The 25,260-nt window shown below is 45.7% G+C and overlaps 2 protein-coding genes across 12 annotated transcripts in view; both read left to right on the top strand.

The window, feature by feature from the left end:
* Positions 1 to 10,231, top strand: part of LOC109882959 (extracellular sulfatase Sulf-2-like) — a 286,145-nt gene extending 275,914 nt beyond the window's left edge. For 4 of the 10 annotated variants that reach the window (XM_031803860.1, XM_031803857.1, XM_031803859.1 and 1 more), the window contains 5 exons: positions 469 to 528; positions 814 to 983; positions 1,060 to 1,202; positions 2,102 to 2,225; positions 6,032 to 10,231. In XM_031803860.1, the coding sequence (XP_031659720.1) occupies positions 469 to 528; positions 814 to 983; positions 1,060 to 1,202; positions 2,102 to 2,225; positions 6,032 to 6,735 (1,201 nt within the window). In that variant the 3' untranslated portion in view covers positions 6,736 to 10,231. Of the gene's footprint in view, positions 1 to 468; positions 529 to 813; positions 984 to 1,059; positions 1,203 to 2,101; positions 2,226 to 2,750; positions 2,785 to 4,835; positions 4,890 to 5,384 lie in introns of all 10 variants that reach the window. The other 6 variants (XM_031803861.1, XM_031803862.1, XM_031803866.1 and 3 more) reach the window with 4 other exon arrangements.
* A 784-nt stretch (positions 10,232 to 11,015) lies between these two features.
* LOC109868911 (rho GTPase-activating protein 39) overlaps positions 11,016 to 25,260 on the top strand; it is a 152,232-nt gene continuing 137,987 nt past the window's right edge. For both annotated transcript variants that reach the window (XM_031803599.1, XM_031803601.1), the window contains exon 1: positions 11,016 to 11,166. In XM_031803599.1, coding sequence (XP_031659459.1) covers positions 11,153 to 11,166 — 14 coding nt within the window. In that variant the 5' untranslated portion in view covers positions 11,016 to 11,152. The remainder of the gene's footprint in view (positions 11,167 to 25,260) is intronic.

The raw sequence follows: 25,260 nt of genomic DNA, 5'->3' as shown, positions 1-25,260 counted from the left end.
CTCTTTCCCTCTCCTCTCCTCTCCTCTCTTCCTCTCTCCTCTCCTCCCCTCCCTTCCCCACTTCTCTCCTCTCCTATCATCTTCTCCCCTCTCCTTCCCTCCCCTCTCCTTTGACTCCTCCCCTCCCCTCTCCTCCCCTCTCCTCCCCTCTTCTCACCTCTTCTCCCCTCCCCTCTGCTCCCTTCTCATCTCCCCCCCTCTCCTCCCCTCTCCTTTCATCTCCTCCCCTCTCCTCCCCTCCCCTCTGCTCCCTTCTCCTCTCCTCTCATCTCCTCCCCTCTTCTCTCCTCTTCTCAATCCACAGTTTACGTTGCTCAACTGATTTCTTACAAACCCCCACACACTAAACGCCAGCATTACATTACAGTGACTCTACCACTCAAATAGCTTTTCTTCAGACCCCCTGTGGTTCTCCCTGCAGATATTTATCATAAATGCTGATAATGTGAATATCTGTGTGTGTTTCAGCTACCAGTCTAAGTACAAGAGTAAGCTTAGGCACAAAGGAAGCAGCATTCACCCATTCAGGTAAGGGGTTTGTGTTGTTTATCATGTGTGTCCTTCCTATAAGAAAGAGATGTGAACTCTAGGTGTTCTTATGAACTCTATGTGTAATGATTGTATATCTACAATATACTGTATGTATATATGTATTAATGTGTGACTATTTCATTGTGTCACTGTGCAATGTGTGTGTGTGTGTGTGTGTGTGTGTGTGTGTGTGTGTGTGTGTGTGTGTGTGTGTGTGTGTGTGTGTGTGTGTGTGTGTGTGTGTGTGTGTGTGTGTGTGTGTGTGTGTGTGTGTGTCATCAGGAAGGGTCAGGATAAGGATAACAAGGCGTGGCTGCTGAAGGACCAGAAGAGGAGGAAGAAGATGAGGAAGCTGCTGAAACGTCTGAGGAACAACGACACCTGTAGCATGCCTGGTCTAACCTGCTTCACCCACGACAACCAGCACTGGCAGACCGCCCCCTTCTGGACAAGTAAGACCCTGTATACACACACGCACACATATACACACGCACACACACTAGCACCGACTATTCTCTCTGTCTGCAGTGGGTCCATTCTGTGCCTGCACCAGTGCCAACAACAACACCTACTGGTGTGTGAGGACCATCAACGAAACTCACAACTTCCTGTTCTGTGAGTTTGCGACTGGCTTCCTGGAGTACTTTGACCTCAACACAGATCCCTACCAGGTCAGTGCTCCTCCTCACCGCTATCACTGTTAGATTGTATCTAACAGAGTAATACATTTAGAATATCGTTCTGATTCTAGGATATCGTTCTGATTCTAATTACACAGCATTATTTAAATATCCCCAATGTCATGTTAATGGGGTTCTATCATGACTGTTATAGAATGTTGTAGTGTCATGTTAATGGAGTTCTATCATGACTGTTATAGAATGTTGTAGTGTCATGTTAATGGAGTTCTATCATGACTGTTATAGAATGTTGTAGTGTCATGTTAATGAGGTTCTAACATGACTGTTATAGAATGTTGTAGTGTCATGTTAATGAGGTTCTAACATGACTGTTATAGAATGTTGTAGTGTCATGTTAATGGGGTTCTAACATGACTGTTATAGAATGTTGTAGTGTCATGTTAATGGGGTTCTAACATGACTGTTATCATGTTGTAGTGTCATGTTAATGGGGTTCTAACATGACTGTTATAGAATGTTGTAGTGTCATGTTAATGAGGTTCTAAAATGACTGTTATAGAATGTTGTAGTGTCATGTTAATGGGGTTCTAACATGACTGTTACAGAATGTTGTAGTGTCATGTTAATGAGGTTCTAACATGACTGTTATAGAATGTTGTAGTGTCATGTTATAGTTGTAGTGTCATGTTAATGCATCGTAATGCAGAAACAAGTGGGGCCAGGTTAGGGGAAAAGGAGGAAACGTCCCAACTCTGTAGACACACGGCTCTGGTTCCTGACATTATCTAGCCTGTAGCCCTGTCTTCAAGATGGCACACTGAAAACAAGCTGTTGTATAACAGCTGGAGATGCTCTTATGAATTCATGTTCAAATATGTATGAAGACCAGCATCATTCCTCTCTCTCTGTATCTCTGTCTGTCTGTGCAGCTGATGAATGCTGTGAACACGCTGGACCGAACCGTCCTAAATCAGCTCCACGTTCAACTCATGGAGCTCCGCAGCTGCAAGGGCCACAAGCAGTGCAACCCCCGTACCCGCAACCTGGAGCTGGGTGAGTTCCTCTAACACACACACACACACACACACATACGCACACACACACACGCACGCACGCACGAGCACACACACACAAACAATATCTCAGGTTGTTGTGGGTTGTCACTACAGAAGAATGATCTCTGTTTTCTATCCTCATCACCATCATCCTCTCCACCAAACCCAAGTCCTGCCTTGCTTTTGTGTTCTTGTTTTCACCATGCAATACCTCTCATGTATCAATTCTATTACTGCATCTTAAACGACTACAACCACTCACTCTGGAAGGAGCTCTGTTCCTTTTAATGAAGCCAATTCAGTTGGTCGTTTTCTGCTGTTTTTGTTGTTGTTTCTTTAGTACTATTTGAATTCCAGACACCATTTTGATTTTTTAAAAACAGCTGCTCTTTCTATCCCCCCCCCCCCCCCCCCCCCCTCTCAACACAGAGTTACACCTACATGGCTTAACGAGGTCTCTATGCCTTAATTGATAGGAATCTGTTCCTGTATTCTCTAACCACTGCTATTGTCTCTTCTTCAGGAGGTAAAGAGCGAAGCATCTTTGATGAATACAGGTATCTTTACTCATTGACATAAACACCACTCTGCACTTAACTATTTATTAGGTATTAGCACTAAACTCAGCAAAAATAAGAAACCTCACACTGTCAACTGCGTTTATTTTCAGCAAACTTAACGTGTAAATATTTGTATGAACATAAGATTCAACAACTGTGGCATAAAGTGAACAGGTTCCACAGACATGTGACTAACAGAAATGTAATAATGTGTCCCTGAACAAAGCGGGGGTCAAAATCAAAAGTAACTGGTGTGGCCACCAGCTGCATTAAGTACTGCAGTGCATCTCCTTCTCATGGACTGCACCAGATTTGCCAGTTCTTGTTGTGAGATGTTACCCCACTATTCCACCAAGGCACCTGCAAGATCCTGGACATTTCTGGGGGGAGTGGCCCTAGCCCTCACCCTCCGATCCAACAGGTCCCAGACGTGCTCAATGGGATTGAGATCCGGGCTCTTCACTGGCCATGGCAGAACACTGACATTCCTGTCTGGCAGGAAATCACACACAGAACGAGCAGTATGGCTGGTGGCATTGTCATGGTGGAGGGTCATGTCAGCATTGAGATCACCTGCAATGACAACAAGCTCAGTCCGATGATGCTGTGACACACCGCCCCAGACCATGACGGACCCTCCACTCCAAATCAATCCCGCTCCAGAGTACAGGCCTCGGGGTAAAGCTCATTCCCTCAACAATAAACGCAAATCTGACCATCACCCCTGGTGAGACAAAACCGCGACTCGTCAGTGAAGAGCACTTTTTGCCAGTCCTGTCTGGTCCAGCGACGGTGGGTTTGTGCCCATAGGCAATGCTGTTGCCGGTGATCTCTGGTGAGGACCTGCCTTACAACAGGCCTACAAGCCCTCAGTCCAGCCTCTCTCAGCCTATTGCAGACAGTCTGAGCACTGATGGAAGGATTGTGTGTTCCTGGTGTAACTCTGCAGTTGTTGTTGCCATCCTGTACCTGTCCCGCAGGTGCAATGTTTGGATGTACCGATCCTGTGCAGGTGTTGTTACACGTGGTCTGCCATTGCGAGGACGATCAGTCTGTCCTGTCTCACAGTACGGACATTGCAATTTATTGCCCTGGCCACATCTGCAGTCCTCATGCCTCATTGCAGCGTGCCTAAGGCATGTTCACGCAGATAAGCAGGGATCCTGGGCATCTTTCTTTTGGTGTTTTTCAGTGTCAGTAGAAAGGCCTCTTTAGTGTCCTAAGTTGTCACAACTGTGATCTTAATTGCATACCGTCTGTAAGCTGTTAGTGTCTTAAAACGACCGTTCCATAGGTGCATGTTCATTAATTGTTTATGTTTCATTGAACAAGCATGGGAAACAGTGTTTAAACCGTTTACAATGAAGATCTGTGAAGTTATTTGGATTTTTACTAATTATCTTTGAAAGACAGGGGCCTGAAAAAGGACGTTTCTTTTTTTGCTGAGTTTATATAAAATGAATATAAACATTCCTAAAAGATAGTTGACTATCTACTTGGCCTAGAGTACGTTGACAGAATAAACAACACTTAGAAAGTACATAGAGATTGTGTATATGGGGCGACGTGTGGGGCGAAGTGTGGACGTCACAGGAGGTTGGTGGCTCCTTTTTTGGGGAGCACGGGCTCGTGGTAATGGCTGGAGCTGCATCAGTGGACTTTCATAAAACACACAGGTTTTCTATGTGTCTGATGCCATTCCATTTGCTCCATTCTGGACATTATTATGAGCCCTCCTTCCTTCAGCAGCCTCCTGTGCTGGAGGTGCGATTGAGAGTGTGTTTTTTGGTGTTCCCTTTCTCTCCTCTCTTTCTCTCTCTCTCTCTTTCTTTCTTTCTTTCTCTCTTTCTCTCTTGTTTTTCCTTTGCATCTTTGCATGACTTCTGGTTTGGGGGATTTGCACTGAGCACTTCTCTAACCCTGGGGAGTACTCAGTGTATGCTGTCTCTACACTCCTTCTAACTGAGGTTGGGAGAAGGTTGAGGGCTTATTTTCTTCTGCTTGAACGGGCTGAATAACAGTCTATCTTATTGCTGCTTGTGCATCAGGCAGTTTCAACGCAGAAAGTGGCCAAAAGTGAAGATGCCCACCTCCAAATCACTGTGAGTCTGGAACTTCACGATGCCACCAAACAGTCTCCTCTAACAGCCTCCTCTAACAGTCACCTCTAACAGTCACCTCTAACAGTCACCTCTAACAGTCACCTCTAACAGTCTCCTCTAACAGTCTCCTCTAACAGTCTCCTCTAACAGTCTCCTCTAACAGTCTCCTCTAACAGTCACCTCTAACAGTCTCCTCTAACAGTCTCCTCTAACAGTCTCCTCTAACAGTCTCCTCTAGCAGTCTCCTCTAGCAGTCTTCTCTAGCAGTCTTCTCTAGCAGTCACCTCTAACAGTCACCTCTAACAGTCTCCTCTAACAGTCACCTCTAACAGTCACCTCTAACAGTCACCTCTAACAGTCACCTCTAACAGTCACCTCTGTCTCACTCTCCTGTCTGTCTCACTCTCCTGTCTGTCGCTATGAATGGATGTAATTCTAACCTGCAAGGTTTAGGCAGCTCACATCTCATACTGTCCTGTTGCTTGTCACCTGTAGAGGGCGTCATCCACCCCCACCGCCCAGCACATCTGCCTTAGTCATCTAATCATCTCTACCTGTAGAGGGCGCCATCCACCCCCACCGCCCAGCACATCTGCCTTAGTCATCTAATCATCTCTACCTGTAGAGGGCGCCATCCACCGCCCAGAACATCTGCCTTAGTCATCTAATCATCTCTACCTGTAGAGGGCGCCATCCACCGCCCAGCACATCTGCCTTAGTCATCTAATCATCTCTACCTGTAGAGGGCGCCATCCACCCCCACCGCCCAGCACATCTGCCTTAGTCATCTAATCATCACTACCTGTAGAGGGCGCCATCCACCCCCACCGCCCAGCGCATCTGCCTTGGTTGACTCTCATTTTCATAAGACTGCAGTGCCTCACAATGTCTCTCACTCTTTTTGATACTCTGCTGTCCATGTGTCTTGTCTGTTTCTCCATGTAGCTGCCTCATAAACTAGTGTGAATGTCAGAGAATGAACCCATTCAAGCATTCATATAGAATAGAATACTACTCTGTCCTGGGACCAGTTTACTGGGAGCAGTGTTCACGTGGTGGTGATGAGGAGAGTACAGACACAACGGGAGACAGAGGTTTGCTGTGGATGACACTGTTTTGTCTGTGTGATCTTGTCTCATCAGAGGACAGATTTGGGAAGGCTGGGAGGGATAGGGTCCAGGAGGCGACAGTGGCCCCGTCAGAAGCACCCAGTGCAGGAGGAACGGGAATGGACTGGTCAGAACTTGAACCCTTGTACAGACTTGACAAGCACGCGTATGATCTCAAACTCAACTTCAACGTCAGCCTGGAGGACTGGGACAACTTTGACTGGACCGTAGACAGGATGTTCACGTTGCTCGGCAACTTCAACCACCAGCCGAACGGGCGCCGCAGCAACTTGATTCCTGGGGAGGGTAGAGGAGGAAGAGACCACGCCCTGGTGTCCTCAACGGACCAATCAGCCTCAGCCATCTACCTGACCACCCTGGCCACTCCAGCTCTCCTGCTGAGAGAGGCTGCGGCCGAGGTCCTGAGGGAGGCGTTGGGGCTGAATGGAGGGGAGCACCGCTCTTCCTCCTCCTCCTCTTCCTCCTCCTCTTCCTGTCCTCCAGTCCCAGCCGAGGAGGGCCGCTCAGACTGGGACCACTCCCCACCTCTCCTCAACCAGTTAGGGGAGGAGGGCCCTCCTAGACTGCATGACGAGGATGAGGAGGGCAGGGATAGGGGTGATGAAGAGGAGGAGGAAGAGTTGTTTAGGAGACGGTCGGCCCGGTGGAGGCTGAACCATGCTCACTGTCAGTGCAGTGACTTTGTTCAGGAAGCTGAGAACGGGTTGCCTGTATGACTGCCTGTAAGACCCCTCTCTCACTCTGTCTCCCCTCCTCACCTGAGATTTTAAGGAGCCTGAATCAGCACAATGTCACCTCTGGCCTGTCCACCACGCAGACCCGCTTAACTTCTCACCCTCCTCCTCCTCAGGCCACAGCAACACTTCCTGGCTGATATGGGGGCGAGCCTGTCCCTTTAATCAAGACTGCAGTCCTCCAGTGCCCCAACCATATCCCAGGCCAGCAGACGGCCCACTGCTGGTCCCTTCCTGTAATACACCAATGGACTTCACCAAGAGATTCTTTGTGAGCGAACACAGCAGCAGCAACACATGATTCTTTATGAGCTAACACAGCAGCAGCAGCACATTATTCTTTATGAGCTAACACAGCAGCAGCAGCACATGATTCTTTATGAGCGAACACAGCAGCAGCAACACATGATTCTTTATGAGCGAACACAGCAGCAGCAGCCCATGATTCTTTATGAGCGAACACAGCAGCAGCAGCCCATGATTCTTTATGAGCTAACACAGCAGCAGCAGCACATGATTCTTTATGAGCGAACACAGCAGCATCCCATGATTCTTTATGAGCGAACACAGCAGCAGCAGCACATGATTCTTTATGAGCGAACACAGCAGCAGCCCATGATTCTTTATGAGCGAACACAGCAGCAGCCCATGATTCTTTATGAGCGAACACAGCAGCAGCAGCCCATGATTCTTTATGAGCGAACACAGCAGCAGCCCATGATTCTTTATGAGCGAACACAGCAGCAGCCCATGATTCTTTATGAGCGAACACAGCAGCAGCAGCACATGATTCTTTATGAGCGAACACAGCAGCAGCCCATGATTCTTTATGAGCGAACACAGCAGCAGCAACACATGATTCTTTATGAGCGAACACAGCAGCAGCAACACATGATTCTTTATGAGCGAACACAGCAGCAGCCCATGATTCTTTATGAGCGAACACAGCAGCAGCAGCACATGATTCTTTATGAGCGAACACAGCAGCAGCCCATGATTCTTTTCCTAATGCAGGATGTTACTTTGCTTTGTTTTTGGGGAGCTTTGGGAATATGAGAGGAAAATAAACTTGATTGATTTTTGATATTCATTGGATTCTTTGAAAAAAGATTGTGTATTCTATATGTGTATTTGCCTTTGTTTGTTTTTACTAATGGGTGTATGAATTGGTGCTGGTTCCACCCCCCTGTGCTGACTACGTGTATGTGGCACATTGATTAAGGCTTTTTTTTTTACCAATGTGTTACTAAGTCATTTTTGAAAACACTTAATTCCACAAAATGCAGATTATCAATTATGAGGTTCAGTGACACACACACACACCTTACACACTTAGAGTGCTGTGGAACTTGCCTTTGAGTTTGGCGTCAAACCGACACGAGGAGGCCGTGGTTAGGGTTGGAGTGCAGGTAGGAACTGGGACTACGTGTCATCTAAGTGCCATATCTTTTCAGTGTTGCAGCTTATTTTAGTTCTACTATGTTTCTAATGAAAAACAAGAGACTTGATATTTATGTGAATCAAAGCTTTCCCTTTTGTTGTGTTCTTATTTTCATTTCAAAATGACTGGAGTTCTGGACGTTGAACAGAATAAGATGTTTTTACTGAAAATATCTCTACCGCTACAACTTGGTAGCTGTGGCATTAACCGTTTTGAGAGAGTCCAATCAGAAAACATGCAATCGAAGGCACTTATCTGATGTGAACCCACTGAGACGTATAGAGATCACAACATTGTAGCTGTCCCATTATGGTGTCTGTGACAGTATGGGCAGCACCACTGAAGCCATTTCCATTTTAAAATAGTCTGTTTTCTTCTTCTTCAGATAAAAAAAAAAGTGTCAACTAATATAGGTGTCTTATCGCCTCCTGCAGTGCTGGAGTCCTGAACCAAATTTTGTGTCATTCATTTATTGTAGCCACTAGATGGCAGTCACATAGCTTGAAGCCATTTACAAACTAGGCAAACCATTTTAAAGAAGAAGACAATGCTCTGCTTATTGGCTGATCGCTCCCAACCCCATACGAATCTCTACACAGTTGACTACTGTAAAATGCCTGGAAGCCCTCAATGGCAATATCCATGCAAAAACAGGTTATTTCTATGTAATGATCCTCATACATCTCTATGTGTAAACCTGACTTGTCTAGTCTGGTTGGTTCATCCAGGAAGTCTGTTTCATGAAGTCATCAGTCCACAGTTGAGTTCCCCTGCTAAGACGTTGTTGCATGTATCAACCAATGGTTGTGTGCCAGGTCATCGACTGTGCTGTCGGGCACCAGATTGCTAGGACATATGATATGGTTAGCGGGAATGTAAAACAACTATCCAATGGCTGGGCAGAGGAACGTGCCCCACTACCTCTCTCTGATGTCATCAAAGGCTTCAGAGAGAAAAGGTGTGCTTGTTTTGCAAGCCGATGTGTCCCAGAGATGGGCGGGACATAGGTTTCATGACCCACTCACCTTATACAGCAACCCTGGCAGTTTATTCTGCCTAATACCACTTAGAGATACTCAGACACATGCTGGCTTGTAAAACAAGCCCACACAGTCACGATCGGCCATAACTTCATGGTCTAAAGACTGTAGTTACACGTGTTTCTCTTCAAAAAAAAAATACATGGAGAAATAAATGTATTTAACAAATGCTGCATTCTTTATAACAGTAGATTTGTTCGCTATACATGGTGCTATTGGGGTCTCAACATATATATAAAATTGCTGAGTGTATTTGAATGTAGGTTTTTTGCGATTAATGTAAATGTTCAAATATATTTTATAATAAACAGATATTACCTTTCGCACAGCGCTTCATCAAAAGGGTCAAATAGTGGGTGCTTATATTTCTCCTGTTTCACTGCATGTACAAGTGGGTAACTTGTACACGTTTGGTAATGGGAATTTAGCATATCCTTACTCCCCCTGACAGTGGGTTCGTGGCCAGGGATCTGTCGTTATTGACCGGGAACCTGGAGCACTTTGGATTGAGTGACTTTGCTCATGTGCAGATCAACAGATTTTTCACCTTGTTTTTACGGGGATTCAACATATCGGCCTTGCGGTTACTGGTCAAATGTTCTAACTGCTAGGCTACCTGCCGCCCTACACTGCACCTACACTGCACCTACACTGCACCGATGCTTCACCCCTGTAAGTAGTCTTCTGATGTGAATACCCTTGAGCAGAAGGAATCTTTCCACCCTCAATTTACCAGGAAACCGACCCCCCCCCCCCAATAATTTTGTACTATATTGTACGAGGTAAAACAAGTCCCTTCTCCCCCTGGGAAAAAATAAGCAACAGTACTTTTTATTAGCACTTTGAAATGGACTACTGTATGTGGACAAAAAAAAGTGAGGGTTTTATCATAACGATGCCTTGTGTAGTTCCATGGGTTTATCGTGCATATATTTTGGTTTCCAGTGAACAGTTGATAGCTGTAACTAGTTTTTGTGAATAAAGTGTTGAATACCAAGGTTTCCTCCTCTTCACTTCGTCTGGGTTGTGTTTATTTGACATGTTCAGACCTGCAGTCCTTGATTGGGACACTCTGGTACCAATACCATACATGCCTATTTCTTATTTGGACATTCATGTACTGTGTAACATATTTGTCTGGGTTCTGACTAACCATACATTTGATCTTGTTCCATATTCAGCCAACAGGTTTCACTGGTTCTTTCAGCTTTGGAAGCTTTGGTGAAAAGTAAATATCTTGATAAATGTGTTGATTTATTGGTACACATTTAAGAATGATTTCCCAAACAGTTCATTTCATAAATAGACACTGATCCAAACTTTTGGACACAATTGGATCTGGGGTGACAGTCAACATGAGTCTGGGATGTATATTTCTGTCTCAGCACTAGGTGGGTGTATTGGATCATGTTGACACCAAGATCATCAGACACCCCAATGCAGAGGGAAAACAGAAGGGTATACTACAAAGCAAATTCGATGAGTTAGCTAGCTAACTTTGATAAACAACCAGAAATAACTATTGATTTTCTGATTAATTAAGAAAGCTTAACTTAGATATGTGTTTTTGATTGTTGAGTCAATAAGACCATGCCCATTTCAAACTTATCCTTCTAAAATATATATATATATTTCAGAATATTTAGGCAAGTTAGCTGGCTAACTCATTCAAGCTGCTTTGTAGTATACCGCTCAGTTAAATACAGTCCGTTAGGGATCAGATTACATATAAACCATGACCATGGTGGAGTTTCGTGGAGGGGTGTGTGTGCTGTACTGACTTGCACACAGACAGGGCAGGGGTGAGGCAGTACTGTGCTCTAGTTACGTGGAAACGCACATACATAGTTTCAACTAGTGGGAAATCTACTACAATGCAACTCTTATTCCAACTTTTTGCTCATACAATGTGAGGAAGATGGCCGAGACAAGGTATGCAAGTTACTATTTAGTGTACAGTGTATTGTCAATGCATGTAACTTTGTGTTTCTCTTGGTGAACGAAACTAGACCGATATAATGTGACTCGTTTTTGCTGTTGATCCTCGTGTTGCCGCTTCTCACTTCTGCGGATTGATGATTTCCACTGTCTGCTGTGCTACAGTAAAATATTACAACGGGCTTGAAGTAGGCTATAGTCTGGAGATGGAAGTTTTACATTACTCAAACTTTATAGGAAAACGTATTGTCTCGGTTTCCCTTTGCGTGCCTCAAATTTAAAATGTTCCCTTTATTTGAAATGCAAATGGTATGCTATGGAAATGAAAAGAACAAACATTTGTTAAACGCAAATCGTTGTTACCATATAAACAAACACAGTCTAAGACAATAACATGTAGCCAAGGATTTGAACAAACTCATTTCAAACGGATAAAAAGCTTGAAATGAAGGACACCAAGAAGACATACAAACTGATGCATTGGGAGGTGAAACGGTATCCCATTTCAATAATTATTTGATTGTTCTGGATCAATATATTGTATTCATTACGGATGTAGTCCTTCTTTTCAAGAGAAAGTCATCCGAAAACACTGCATGCCTGTCCAATAACTACACTAGGGTCTATTACACTGTTCCTTATCGGTGTGTAAAACCATGCCTCTGGGCAACTTCAACGTTCAAACACGAGATCCAAGGTTTTTACAATGGATTAATGGGCTAGTCTGGGGGGAAACATGCCTGGTCTTGACCGGCATGCATGTCGGTGAACAGATGCTGAACGCTACAGGAGAGGGCTGGTTAGTTACACATGGTCCATCATGCTTTCCCTCTGGTGCTGTGTCAGTCAATCTGCCGCTCAGTCAGTCACGGGGCGGCAGGGTAGCCTAGTGTTTAGAGCGTTGAACTAGTAATCGAAAAGTTGCAAGTTCGAATCCCCGAGCTGACAAGGTACAAATCTGTCGTTCTGCTCCTGAACAGGCAGTTAACCCACTGTTCCTAGGCCGTCGTTGAAAATAAGAATTTGTTCTCCCTAGTAAAATAAAGGTAAAATAAACTTCCTATCCCGACTTCCATGTGTCCATCATAATGGCAACCATCAGCGGGACGGGCGTGGACGTATTTTATTCATATTTTAGTTCAACTGACTAGAGTCGATTAGCTGTTTAGTGTTGGCCTCATGCTATATACCATTTATATAAAGACATAATGATTGGGGTAGTTTAGATGAATTGGTTAGCCTGTAATCAGTTGATGAGTGCAGTGGATAGAGCAGTGTATTGCTCTTACTGAATAGAGATGTGTGAGTACTATATATATAATAACAGAGATGTGTTACTACTGTATATATAATCACACTTGAAGGGAGTCCAAGTTACACATTGTGAAGACAGTGAGCAAATGGAGGCCATGGAAGCATTAACTATGTTTTATTGTGCTGTGGAAGCCAGAGTTGGATTGTATGATTGTGGTCCGATTTTAATGATCAGTTTCGTCTCTTGAAGCTTGGCAGATGTTTCTACAAATAGCTTGGTTCCGCTACCAAAGTAAAAACACAAATAAAAAAACACATGCATGTTCCATAGCACTATTACTATTATACTAACTAGTACTATTATACTAACTAGTACTATTATACTAACTATACTATTATACTAACTAGTACTATTATACTAACTATTACTATTATACTAACTAGTACTATTATACTAACTAGTACTATTATACTAACTAGTACTATTATACTAACTATACTATTATACTTACTAGTACTATTATACTAACTATACTATTATACTAACTATACTATTATACTAACTATTACTATTATACTAACTAGTACTATTATACAAACTATACTATTATACTAACTATTACTATTATACTAACTATTACTATTATACTAACTATTACTATTATACTAAGTATTATACTAACTAGTACTATTATACTAACTATACTATTATACTAACTATTACTATTATAGTAACCATTACTACCACACTAACTATTACTATCATACTAACTATTACTATTATACTAACTATACTATTATACTAACTATTACTATTATACTAACTATTACTATTATACTAACTATTACTATTATACTAAGTATTATACTAACTATTACTATTGTATTATTACTATTATACTAACTATTACTATTATACTAACTATTACTATTATACTAACTATTACTATTATACTAACTATTACTATTATACTAACTATTACTATTATACTAAGTATTCAATATGGTCTATAGTCATACCGTCTCCCCCGTCCCGTCCCGTCTCCCACCCCCCCGTCTCCCACCCCCCGTCTCCCTCGTCCCGTCTCCCACCCCCCCCGTCTCCCCCGTCCCGTCTCCCACCCCCCCGTCTCCCCCGTCCCGTCTCCCACCCCCCCGTCCCGTCTCCCCCGTCCCGTCCCGTCCCGTCTCCCACCCCCCGTCTCCCCCGTCCCGTCTCCCACCCCCCCCGAAACTAGACCGATATAATGTGACTCGTTTTTGCTGTTGATCCTCGTGTTGCCGCTTCTCACTTCTGCGGATTGATGATTTCCACTGTCTGCTGTGCTACAGTAAAATATTACAACGGGCTTGAAGTAGGCTATAGTCTGGAGATGGAAGTTTTACATTACTCAAACTTTATAGGAAAACGTATTGTCTCGGTTTCCCTTTGCGTGTCTAAAATTTAAATGTTCCCTTTATTTGAAATGCAAATGCTATGCTATGGAAATGAAAAGAACAAACATTTGTCAAACGCAAATCGTTGTTACCATATCAATACAGTCTAAGACATGTAGTCAAGGATTTGAACAAACTCATTTTTAATGTTTGTATCCGTCTGAGCCCCGACACGCCAGGTATGTGGGACTGTTTTTACTGGTTGGGGTCACTATGTGCTGACTGGGAGTTTGGGCTGTAAAGCTGCATTGTTGGGCCACTGCCTGCAGGATGAATCAGAGAGAACTGACCATTGTGGACTTCATCAATGACCATTTTAGATGTTGTCAAAGACCTTTAGTCCTCCACAGCTGAGTCTGTGTGTTTATTTGATTTATTTAACCTTTATTTAACTAGGCAAGTCAGTTAAGAACAAATTCTTATTTACAATGACAGCCTACCCTGTCCAAACCTGGACAACGCAGTGCACCGCAATTGTTTGCGTTGTTGTTGTTGTATATCTGTAGGCTATAATAGGTTTGAGTCAACGTGGCTAAACAGTGATCCCCATAGTGGTAGGGTGAGAACAGGCAGGGAGTGGTACAGTAGGACAGTGATCCCCATAGTGGTAGGGTGAGAACAGGCAGGGAGTGGTACAGTAGAACAGTGATCCCCATAGTGGTAGGGTGAGAACAGGCAGGGAGTGGTACAGTAGAACAGTGATCCCCATAGTGGTAGGGTGAGAACAGGCAGGGAGTGGTACAGTAGGACAGTGATCCCCATAGTGGTAGGGTGAGAACAGGCAGAGAGTGGTACAGTAGAACAGTGATCCCCATAGTGGTAGGGTGAGAACAGGCAGGGAGTGGTACAGTAGAACAGTGATCCCCATAGTGGTAGGGTGAGAACAGGCAGGGAGTGGTACAGTAGGACAGTGATCCCCATAGTGGTAGGGTGAGAACAGGCAGAGAGTGGTACAGTAGAACAGTGATCCCCATAGTGGTAGGGTGAGAACAGGCAGGGAGTGGTACAGTAGAACAGTGATCCCCATAGTGGTAGGGTGAGAACAGGCAGGGAGTGGTACAGTAGGACAGTGATCCCCATAGTGGTAGGGTGAGAACAGGCAGGGAGTGGTACAGTAGAACAGTGATCCCCATAGTGGTAGGGTGAGAACAGGCAGGGAGTGGTACAGTAGAACAGTGATCCCCATAGTGGTAGGGTGAGAACAGGCAGGGAGTGGTACAGTAGAACAGTGATCCCCATAGTGGTAGGGTGAGAACAGGCAGGGAGTGGTACAGTAGGACAGTGATCCCCATAGTGGTAGGGTGAGAACAGGCAGGGAGTGGTACAGTAGGACAGTGATCCCCATAGTGGTAGGGTGAGAACAGGCAGGGAGTGGTACAGTAGAACAGTGATCCCCATAGTGGTAGGGTGAGAACAGCCAGGGAGTGGTCCAGTAGAACAGTGATCCCCATAGTGGTAGGGTGAGAACAGGCAGGGAGTGGTACAGTAGGACAAACCCTGGGAATGATAGGGTGTGTCAGTGCAGAGACCTTCTCTACTGGGTGGGGTGGTGGGTTGGTGCCGTCTGCATAATGAACCTCGATGGGGAGGGAGACAGCTGTAAAGAGGCGCGTCTGAGCTGCCCAGGCCATGAATTAATGAAACTGTACTGCTACACACTAAAGCCGTGGTAGAGTACTTCTAAACCTGACATGTAAGTTAGTCATGACTTTGTAACAACACAAGACAATCTACAGCAACGGCTATGGATTAACTGAGGGGTATCCTACCAAACAGGTTTGAGGAGTTAGTGAGGTAAATCTAGGTCAACTTTGGTCAACTCTTCAGCCTGTAGTAACCACAATGCCACCAATGCTACACAACTACACAATGTCATTATGACTGTCCGTCATGTGTCGTCTCCAGCCATAACTGTCTGTATATCCAAGTGAAGACGATTGTTTTCTTCATCAGGAAGAAAACAATCTTAGGGCAGTGTACAATTGTCCCAGCGTCGCCCGGGTTAAAGGAGGGTTTGGCCCGGGGGACTTTACTTGGCTCATCGCGCTGAGCGACTCCTAGAGCGCGCTGAGCGACTCCTAGAGCGCGCTGAGCCGGGCGCCTGCAGGCTGACTTCGGTTGTCAGTTGAACGGTGTTTCCTCTGACACATTGGTGCAGCTGCTTCCGGGTAAGGCGAGCTGGTATTGAGAAGTGTGGTGTGGTTGTTCATGTGTTGGAGGACGCATGACTCGACCTTCGCCTCTCCCGAGCCTGTTGGGAAGTTGCATCAATGAGACAAGATCGTAAATGGATATGACGAAATTGGGGAGAAAAAGGGGGTAAAATAAAAAATACATCACATTACACATTTATTAATGACAGAATGCATTTTAAACTTCACGCAATGACACACTTTTTTATGACTTTAATAAAATGTGAAGCAAGGTGCTTGTGCATTGATAATTACACCAAAGACGGCATTAACGCCATTAAGTAATAAAATAATGACATTAACAATAAGTAATAAAATAATGACATTAACGATAGGTAATAAAGTAATGACATTAACGATAAGTAATAAAATAAAGATGACATTAATAACTTCTTGACGCAACCCATCCCGTTAGCGGGATAATTTTCATCAACAACCGCTGAATTGCAGAGCGCCACATTCAAAATATATTACTAAAAATATTTATATTCATGAAATCACAAGTGCAATATAGCAAAACACAGCTTAGCTCTTTGTTAATCCACCTGTCGTGACAGATTTTTAAAATACGCTTTACAGCGAAAGCAATCCAAGCGTTTGTGTAAGTTTATCGATCACTAGACAAAACATTATCAACACCTAGCATCAAAGTAGCTTGGTCACGAAAATCAGAAAAGCAATACAATTAATCGCTTACCTTTGATGATCTTCAGATGTTTTCACTCACGAGACTCCCAGTTATGCAACAAATGTTCCTTTTGTTCCATAAAGATTATTTTTATATCCAAAATACCTCCGTTTGTTTGGCGCGTTATGTTCAGAAATCCACAGGCTCGAGCGGTCACGACAACGCAGATGAAAATGCCAAATAGTATCCATAATGTCCACAGAAACATGTCATTTCTTTGTCCCATCGCGCTCTATCAACTCCTTGTGGTGGGCCGTGTGCCTGCAAGCTGACCCCGACACATTGGTGCAGTGCGGCTTGGCAGGGTGGTGTTTCAGAAGACGCATGGCTCTCGACCTTCGCCTCTCCGTAGGGGAGTTGCAGCAATGGGACAAGATTGTAACTACCAATTGGTTATCACGAAATTGGGGAGAAAAAGGGTTAAAAGTAAAAACATATATAATTATTAGCTAAGTAGTAAGAAATTGCAAAGTTGCTAATTAGCTATAATTTTTAAGTTGTCTGTGATGAGATTCAAACACACAACCTTTGGGTTGCTAGATATTCACGTTAATACGCCTACCTACCTACCTACCCACCCACCCTACTTTCGTTTTTGCCTTAAGTAATCTTCTGTCTTATGTAACCATACAAAAATGCAACATATCATACTAATTTGCATGTCCTGGATTTGCATGTACCATGTAACGTCTAGTCTATGAGACCAGGCTGGGTTCTTCTCTAGGTTTCATCCTAGGTTCCTGCCTTCTACAGAGTTTTTCATAGCCACTGTGCTTCTGCCTCTGCATTGCTCGGCTGCGTTTCTGAATAGCACATTGTGACAACTGTTGATGTAAAAGGGCTGAATAAAAATACATTTCATATTCTATTTGGGGGGAAAACACAGCAACCAACACTGGGTCTAATGATACAGTGTTTCCCATATATGTATACAACCAATGAAATGGGATTTAATTTGGATTTGATTGGAATTCACCTTATTCAACTCATTGAGGGCTTGAGGATTAGTTGACAAGTTGGGCTTGTGTTCTGTTGGGGTTATTTGAGGACTGGAGTTGAGAAACACTGTTCTAATGAGTAGATATTTCCACAAACACTTCAGTTGCCTTAATAACATTCCCCAAAATACTCCTGCAGTCCAAACCCCTTGGCGCCCATCCCTCTCCGTTTGGTTTTTACCGCTACCCAGTAGGTGCTTGTCTGTGGTTGTGTGGATTTAACTCCCTGTATTTAACTGGTCTAACTGGCCTGTTTCCTTGGCATGGTGTTCCTTAGACCTGGGTCACAGAGTAGTAGTCAGTAAAAACGCCTGCTCATTTAAGATGGGCCGTGATTCAGGGTCTCAGCTCATTAACATAGCTAGGACGTGTGCTACATTGACTCTACTCCTGGGTCATGACTTGAAGACCCATGCCAGGGTTGCTGTTTATGTTCTAATCCAAATTGACGGTAATGAATGCTGTATACATGATTTATTTGTTGTTGTTTTTGGCTCCTAGCCCACAGTGTGATGAGGAATAGGCTGTATACCCGGAGATGATGTGTTATCTAACTGCCTGCTTCCTGGTGAATAGTTAGAAAGTACCAAGCAACATTTCAGTCACTGCTGACACTACAATGCCCTCACCCTAACCCTCACCCTAACCCTCACCCTAACCCTCACCCTAACCCTAACCCTCACCCTAACCCTCACCCTAACCCTAACCCTCACCCTAACCCTAACCCTCACCCTAACCCTCACCCTAACCCTAACCCTCACCCTAACCCTCACCCTAACCCTCACCCTAACCCTAACCCTCACCCTAACCCTAACCCTCACCCTAACCCTCACCCTAACCCTAACCCTCACCCTAACCCTCACCCTAACCCTCACCTGCTGATTGTTTTAACGTTTTAGTAGAAGAAAAAGTAAAGAGTTGAATGTTACGTTTGTTAAATGTTAAAATGTGGTTTCATCTTTCATGACATTATCAGCATTATGGTCCAGCAGGCACTGTATCCCCGGCTGCCTTCTAGACACCGATCACTTATTCTAGGCATTTTGCTGATGTAATTCAGTACAGTACGTAGCCTGTACCAGAGAAATCACTTATCGCAGGCATTCTGCTGATGTCATTCAGTACAGTACGTAGCCTGTACCAGAGAAATCACTTATCGCAGGCATTCTGCTGATGTCATTCAGTACAGTACGTAGCCTGTACCAGAGAAATCACTTATTGCAGGCATTCTGCTGATGTCATTCAGTACAGTACGTAGCCTGTACTAGAGAAATCACTTATTGCAGGCATTCTGCTGATGTCATTCAGTACAGTACGTAGCCTGTACCAGAGAAATCACTTATTGCAGGCATTCTGCTGATGTCATTCAGTGCAGTATGTAGCCTGTACCAGAGAAATCACTTATTGCAGGCATTCTGCTGATGTCATTCAGTACAGTACGTAGCCTGTACCAGAGAAATCACTTATTGCAGGCATTCTGCTGATGTCATTCAGTACAGTACGTAGCCTGTACCAGAGAAATCACTTATTGCAGGCATTCTGCTGATGTCATTCAGTACAGTACGTAGCCTGTACCAGAGAAATCACTTATTGCAGGCATTCTGCTGATGTCATTCAGTACAGTACGTAGCCTGTACCAGAGAAATCACTTATTGCAGGCATTCTGCTGATGTCATTCAGTACAGTACGTAGCCTGTACCAGAGAAATGTCACGTTTGAAATGACACGAGTTTTGTAATATAAGCGATTGATAATGGAACCAATGATGGCTACAACCATGAAACCTGTAGTAGTAGTTCAAGTGATAACGAAATAAAAACGGTGATGCTCATTCATGTTATAAACTTAGCTTTCTATTTATCATTATGACATCAATTCAGGCCATTTATCAGCTCTACTACCTTCTACTACCTTCCTCCGTCCTGTGATACCACCACTCTGAGATAATATACAAAAGTGAAAAAAACAATACTAACAGTAGACATTACACATACAGAAGTTTCAAAACAATAAAGACATTACAAATGTCATATCACAATTAGTGTTGTAACAATGTACAAATGGTTAAAGTACACAAGGGAAAATAAATAAGCATAAATATGGGTTTTTATTTACAATGGTGTTTGTCTCTCTCTATCTCTCTCTGTCTCTATCCCTCTTGTTGATCTAAATGGAAGTGTGAAAGGAGATTTAATCTTCATAACAAACACTCTCCACCTCTACATTGTTGCTCTGGGGGGGCTTGAGAAATGTCTCTGCGTGTAAAGGAAGGATCGGGGGAAAGCCTCTGTTGTCAGCCCTGCGTCTCTTTCCTGTGATTTATATAAGAGGTTGGAGGGGAGGAAACCTTCTCACAGTATGTGTTGGATCAGCACCCTGCTGCAACATGTCTCAAAGAGATTTAGAATAATTGACTTCTCCATGGTAACAGAGTTGGAGTGGCGGCTGGCTGGGTAGTGGTGTTGACAGGGGAGTAGGAGGACTGTTGATAGGCATGGTGTTGATATGTTCTGCTGTTTGATGAGAAAAACCTAATGAGAAACTATATCACACAGACATATAGCCTGCCCTCTCCTGTCCTGTCTTCTCCTATCCTCTCCTGTCCTCTCGTTTCCTCTCCTGTCCTCTCTCCTGTCCTCTCGTTTCCTCTCCTGTCCTCTCTCCTGTCTTCACCTGTCCTCTCGTATCCTCTCCTATCCTCTCCTGTCCTCTCATTTCCTCTCCTGTCTTCTCCTGTCCTCTTGTTTCCTCTCCTGTCCTCTCTCCTGTCCTCTCGTTTCCTCTCCTGTCCTCTCTCCTGTCTTCACCTGTCCTCTCGTATCCTCTCCTGTCTTCTCCTGTCCTCTCGTTTTCTCTCCTGTCCTCTCTCCTGTCCTCTTGTTTCCTCTCCTGTCCTCTCTCCTGTCCTCTCTCCTGTCCTCTTGTATCCTCTCCTGTCTTCTCCTGTCCTCTTGTTTTCTCTCCTGTCCTCTCTCCTGTCTTCTCCTGTCCTCTTGTTTCCTCTCCTGTCCTAACTCCTGTCCTCTGGTTTCCTCTCCTGTCCTCTCTCCTGTATTCTCCTGTCCTCTCGTATCCTCTCCTGTCTTCTCTTGTTCTCTCGTATCCTCTCCTGTCTTCTCCTGTCCTCTCGTATCCTCTCCTGTCTTCTCATGTCCTCTCGTATCCTCTCCTGTCTTCTCCTGTCCTCTCGTATCCTCTCCTGTCTTCTCCTGTCCTCTCGTATCCTCTCCTGTCTTCTCCTGTCCTCTTGTATCCTCTCCTGTCTTCTCCTGTACTCTCGTATCCTCTCCTGTCTTCTCTTGTCCTCTCGTATCCTCTCCTGTCTTCCCCTGTCCTCTCGTATCCTCTCCTGTCCTCTCGTATCCTCTCCTGTCTTCTCCTGTCCTCTCGTATCCTCTCCTGTCTTCTCCTGTCCTCTCGTATCCTCTCCTGTCTTCTCCTATCCTCTCCTGTCTTCTCCTGTCCTCTCGTATCCTCTCCTGTCCTCTCCTCCTCACCTTTTCCTCTCAGCATGAAGAGTCGTCATGGACCATTTCCGACTGCCCGTACAGAACTAGACTTCTAATGAAGGGTTCATGGTTTAGTATTTTCAATTAACAATCGGCCAAAGGTTTTTCAACTGCCAGGTTGACAAACAAAAGACTCTTCAAGGAGGGGTTTCCTTTGTATGTGTCAGAGGAGTGTTTGCATACAGCCACACACACACTCACACACACAGTGGGTCTGAGTGACTAACCGTGTTCACACCCTGTTGTCATGCAGCTCAGTCAACACAGTGGCTGAGGTGCTCAGCCTGGCACCTCTCTGTAGTTAGAGGCTTGTTGTTATCTCTCACAGACAGTGGAAAGGGTTAACTCTGGACATTCCTTTGTCTCTATATTGCTGGTTGGTGTTGCAGTTAAAAGGGTCCCCCGTGACTCAGGCCCAGCAGACTGACTGGGAGGCTCAGCCGGCAGGATGGAAAAGTGCTCAGTGGTGGGGAGCACAGTGTCCAACCTGCCTAAGCCCAAATGGACTCTTCCTTCCTGTCCTTCTCCTTTCTGCTCAGGTGGTGTGCGGCTGGTGTGTGTGCACCTGTGTGTGTGTTGGTTAGATTGGGTATGGGTTGAGTGGGTTGGTTCTTCTATCCTTGTTGGGACCTAAAATCCCCTAAAGTCCCCACAAGGACTGTAAAACAAAGACAAATTCTCCCTTGTGGGGATATTTCCCACATCCCCATGAGGTCAAAGGCTATTTTAAATTCAGGAGTTAGGGCTAGGATTAGAATTAGGGTAAGGGTTAGTGGTTCGGTTTAGAGTTAAACCTTAAACCTAGAGTTAGGTTTATGGTTATGGTAAGGGTAAGGTTTAGGTTTAGGGGTTAGGGAAAATAGGATTTTGAATGGAAACTAATTTTAGGTCCCCACGACGATAGAAGAACAAGACACGTGTGTGTGTGTGTGTGTGTGTGTGTGTGTGTGTGTGTGTGTGTGTGTGTGTGTGTGTGTGTGTGTGTGTGTGTGTGTGTGTGTGTGTGTGTGTGTGTGTGTGTGTGTGTGTGTGGACGTGACAGAGAGAGATGGTGAGGTTGTGGTATTGCAGTGGTTCTGGTTGTCCTGATGTTTACCCCTGCTAACCCCTGTGTAATCCAGGACCGGCCCGGGGCCTGTGGCTCAGTGTCTCCCAGGGGAGGGCCACTCAGGACAGTCATTAGTCGAGTGGATGTGGGCCTGAAGCCTGAAGGAGAAGGCCAGTGGCAATGAATGACAATCTTTGCCATTGTCTGGCTTAATGAGTGCAGGGACAAAGCTGCTGCTCAGGAATGTCCCTGTCCATCCATCCATCCATCCATGTTAGTTTAATGGATCCCAGACGAGGAGCTGGGAAACTCCTCTAAGAACTATTATTAACTGACAGTAGAGAATGAGAGCTGGAGGAACAGTGGAGCATTTGAAGATGGTCGTGATCTGTGGCGATGCTCAGCAGTATCACAGTTCATCTGAGTAGCAGTTACTTGGAGTCAAATCACAATTTATTTAAAGTGCATTTAACAAAGTGACGACACAGTTTGGAGCACAAAGTCACCGGAGACGGGTCTCAAGTCTCTGCTCTATAAATCTCCTTTCAGGGGGAGAGAGAGAGGGGGGAGAAGGATGGAGGGGGAGAGGCATTGGAGCAGAGGACGTACAAATGAGAAACACTGGCAAACTGCAACACTCACCCTCTCTCTCCAGAACAGACACCATGAGGACATTCTCCCTCCCTTTATATATCTCCTCACCTCTCCTCACCTCTCCTCACCTCTCCTCACTTCTCCTCAACTCTCCTCACCTCTCCTCACCTCTCCTCACTTCTCCTCACCTCTCCCCACTTCTCCTCACCTCTCCTCACTTCTCCTCACCTTTCCTCACTTCTCCTCACTTCTCCTCACTTCTCCTCACCTCTCCTCACCTCTCCTCACCTCTCCTCTCCTCACATCTCCTCACTTCTCCTCACCTCTCCTCACCTCTCCTCCCCTCTCCTCACCTCTCCTCACTTCTCCTCACCTCTCCTCACTTCTCCTCACCTCTCCTCACTTCTCCTCACCTCTCCTCACCCTCCTCACCCTCTCTCTCCAGAACAGACACCACGAGGACATTCTCCCTCCCTTTATATATCTCCTCACTTCTCCTCACCTCTTCTCACTTCTTCTCACCTCTCCTCAGAGAGAGAGGGGGGGGATTAGGGAAAGGGAGCGAGAGAGGGGGAGGAGGAGAAGGATGGAGGGGGAGAGAGGGGGAGAAGGAGGGAGGGGGAGAGAGAGGGGGGGAGTAGGAGGGAGGGGGAGAAGGATGGAGGTGGAGAGAGAGGGGGGAGAAGGAGGGAGGGGGAGAAGGGGGGAGAGAGGGAGAAGGAGGGAGGGGGAGAGAGAGAGGGGGAGAAGGAGGGAGGGGGAGAGAGAGAGGGGAGAAGGAGGGAGGGGGAGAGAGAGGGGGAGAAGGAGGGAGGGGGAGAAGGAGGGAGGGGGAGAGAGAGAGGGGGGGGGGATAAATAGGGAGGGGGAGAGAGAGGGGGGAGAAGGAGGAAGGGGGAGAGAGGGGGGGAGAGAGAGAGGGGAGAAGGAGGGAGGGAGAGAGAGAGAGGGGGAGAAGGAGGGAGGGGGAGAGATAGAGGGGGGAGAAGGATGGAGGGGGTGGGGCGGATGGAGGGGAGAGAGAGCGAGAAGGATGGAGGGAGAGAGAGGGAGAGAAGGATGGAGGGGGAGAGAGAAGGATGGGGGGGGAAGGACGGATGGAGGGGAGAGAGAGCGAGAAGGATGGAGGGAGAGAGAGGGAGAGAAAGATGGAGGGGTAGAGAGAAGGATGGAGGGGGAGAGAAGGATGGAGGGGGGAGAGAGAGAGGGGGAGAAGGAGGGAGGGGGTGAAAGAGAGAGGGAGGGAGAGAAGGATGGAGGGGGAGAGAAGGATGGAGGGGGAGAGAGAGTGAGAGAAGGATGGAGGGGGAGAGAGAGTGAGAGAAGGATGGAGGGGGAGAGAGAGAGAGGGGGAGAAGGAGGGAGGGGGTGAAAGAGAGAGGGGGAGAAGGAGGGAGGGGTGAAAGAGAGAGGGAGGGAGAGAGAGAGAGGGGGAGAAGGATGGAGGGGGAGAGAGAGAGAGGGGGTGAAAGAGAGAGGGGGTGAAGGAGGGAGAGAGAGAGAGTGAGAGAAGGATGGAGGGGGAGAGAGGGGGAGAAGGAGGGAGGGGGTGAAAGAGAGAGGGGGAGAAGGAGGGAGGGGGTGAAAGAGAGAGGGAGGGAGAGAGAGAGATTGACAACAATGTAAGTCTATTTCTATTTTATTTTTACCTCTGAGGAGAAACCCTCTGAAACCCTCTGAAACCCTCTGTCTCACTTCTCTTCCTCAGACCCCAGAGACAGAATGCAGTGTTGAGTTAATGGAACACACAGGCACACATCACAGAGGAGAAGAAAATACCCATTATAATTGGCAGGGCCACTAGTTACGCACACGCACGCACACACAAACACACACACACACACACACACACTCTCTCTGGCCCTGACAGAGTGTGTAGACACAGGGCTGGAGTCAAGACTGCCTGGCGCTGGGTCCTGACTAAATAAACACACAGTGGCTGTGGGGACCAAACCATACCTCTCCCAGATGGTGCCTGTCTATTTACCCTCTCAGCATTGCCACACACAAAGAGGGCAAGACAGAGAGGGACCAACAAACAAAAGGGACAAAATGAGGGACACGTTGAGAGGACAGGGAAAAAAAGGCTGTGATTCCTCCCGTGCTTCCACCATTTAAATAGATGCTTTCCTCACCTCCCCTCTTATCTCCTCTGTCCTCATCCTTTACCTCCCCTCTTATCTCCTCTGTCCTCATCCTTTACCTCCCCTCTTATCTCCTCTGTCCTCATCCTTTACCTCCCCTCTTATCTCCTCTGTCCTCATCCTTTACCTCCCCTCTTATCTCCTCTGTCCTCATCCTTTATCTCCCCTCTTATCTCCTCTGTCCTCATCCTTTACCTTCCCTCTTATCTCCTTTGTCCTCATCC

The sequence above is a fragment of the Oncorhynchus kisutch genome, linkage group LG24, assembly GCF_002021735.2.
Source record: "Oncorhynchus kisutch isolate 150728-3 linkage group LG24, Okis_V2, whole genome shotgun sequence".
Taxonomy (NCBI): domain Eukaryota; kingdom Metazoa; phylum Chordata; class Actinopteri; order Salmoniformes; family Salmonidae; genus Oncorhynchus; species Oncorhynchus kisutch.
This window is presented reverse-complemented; position numbering and strand designations above follow the sequence as displayed.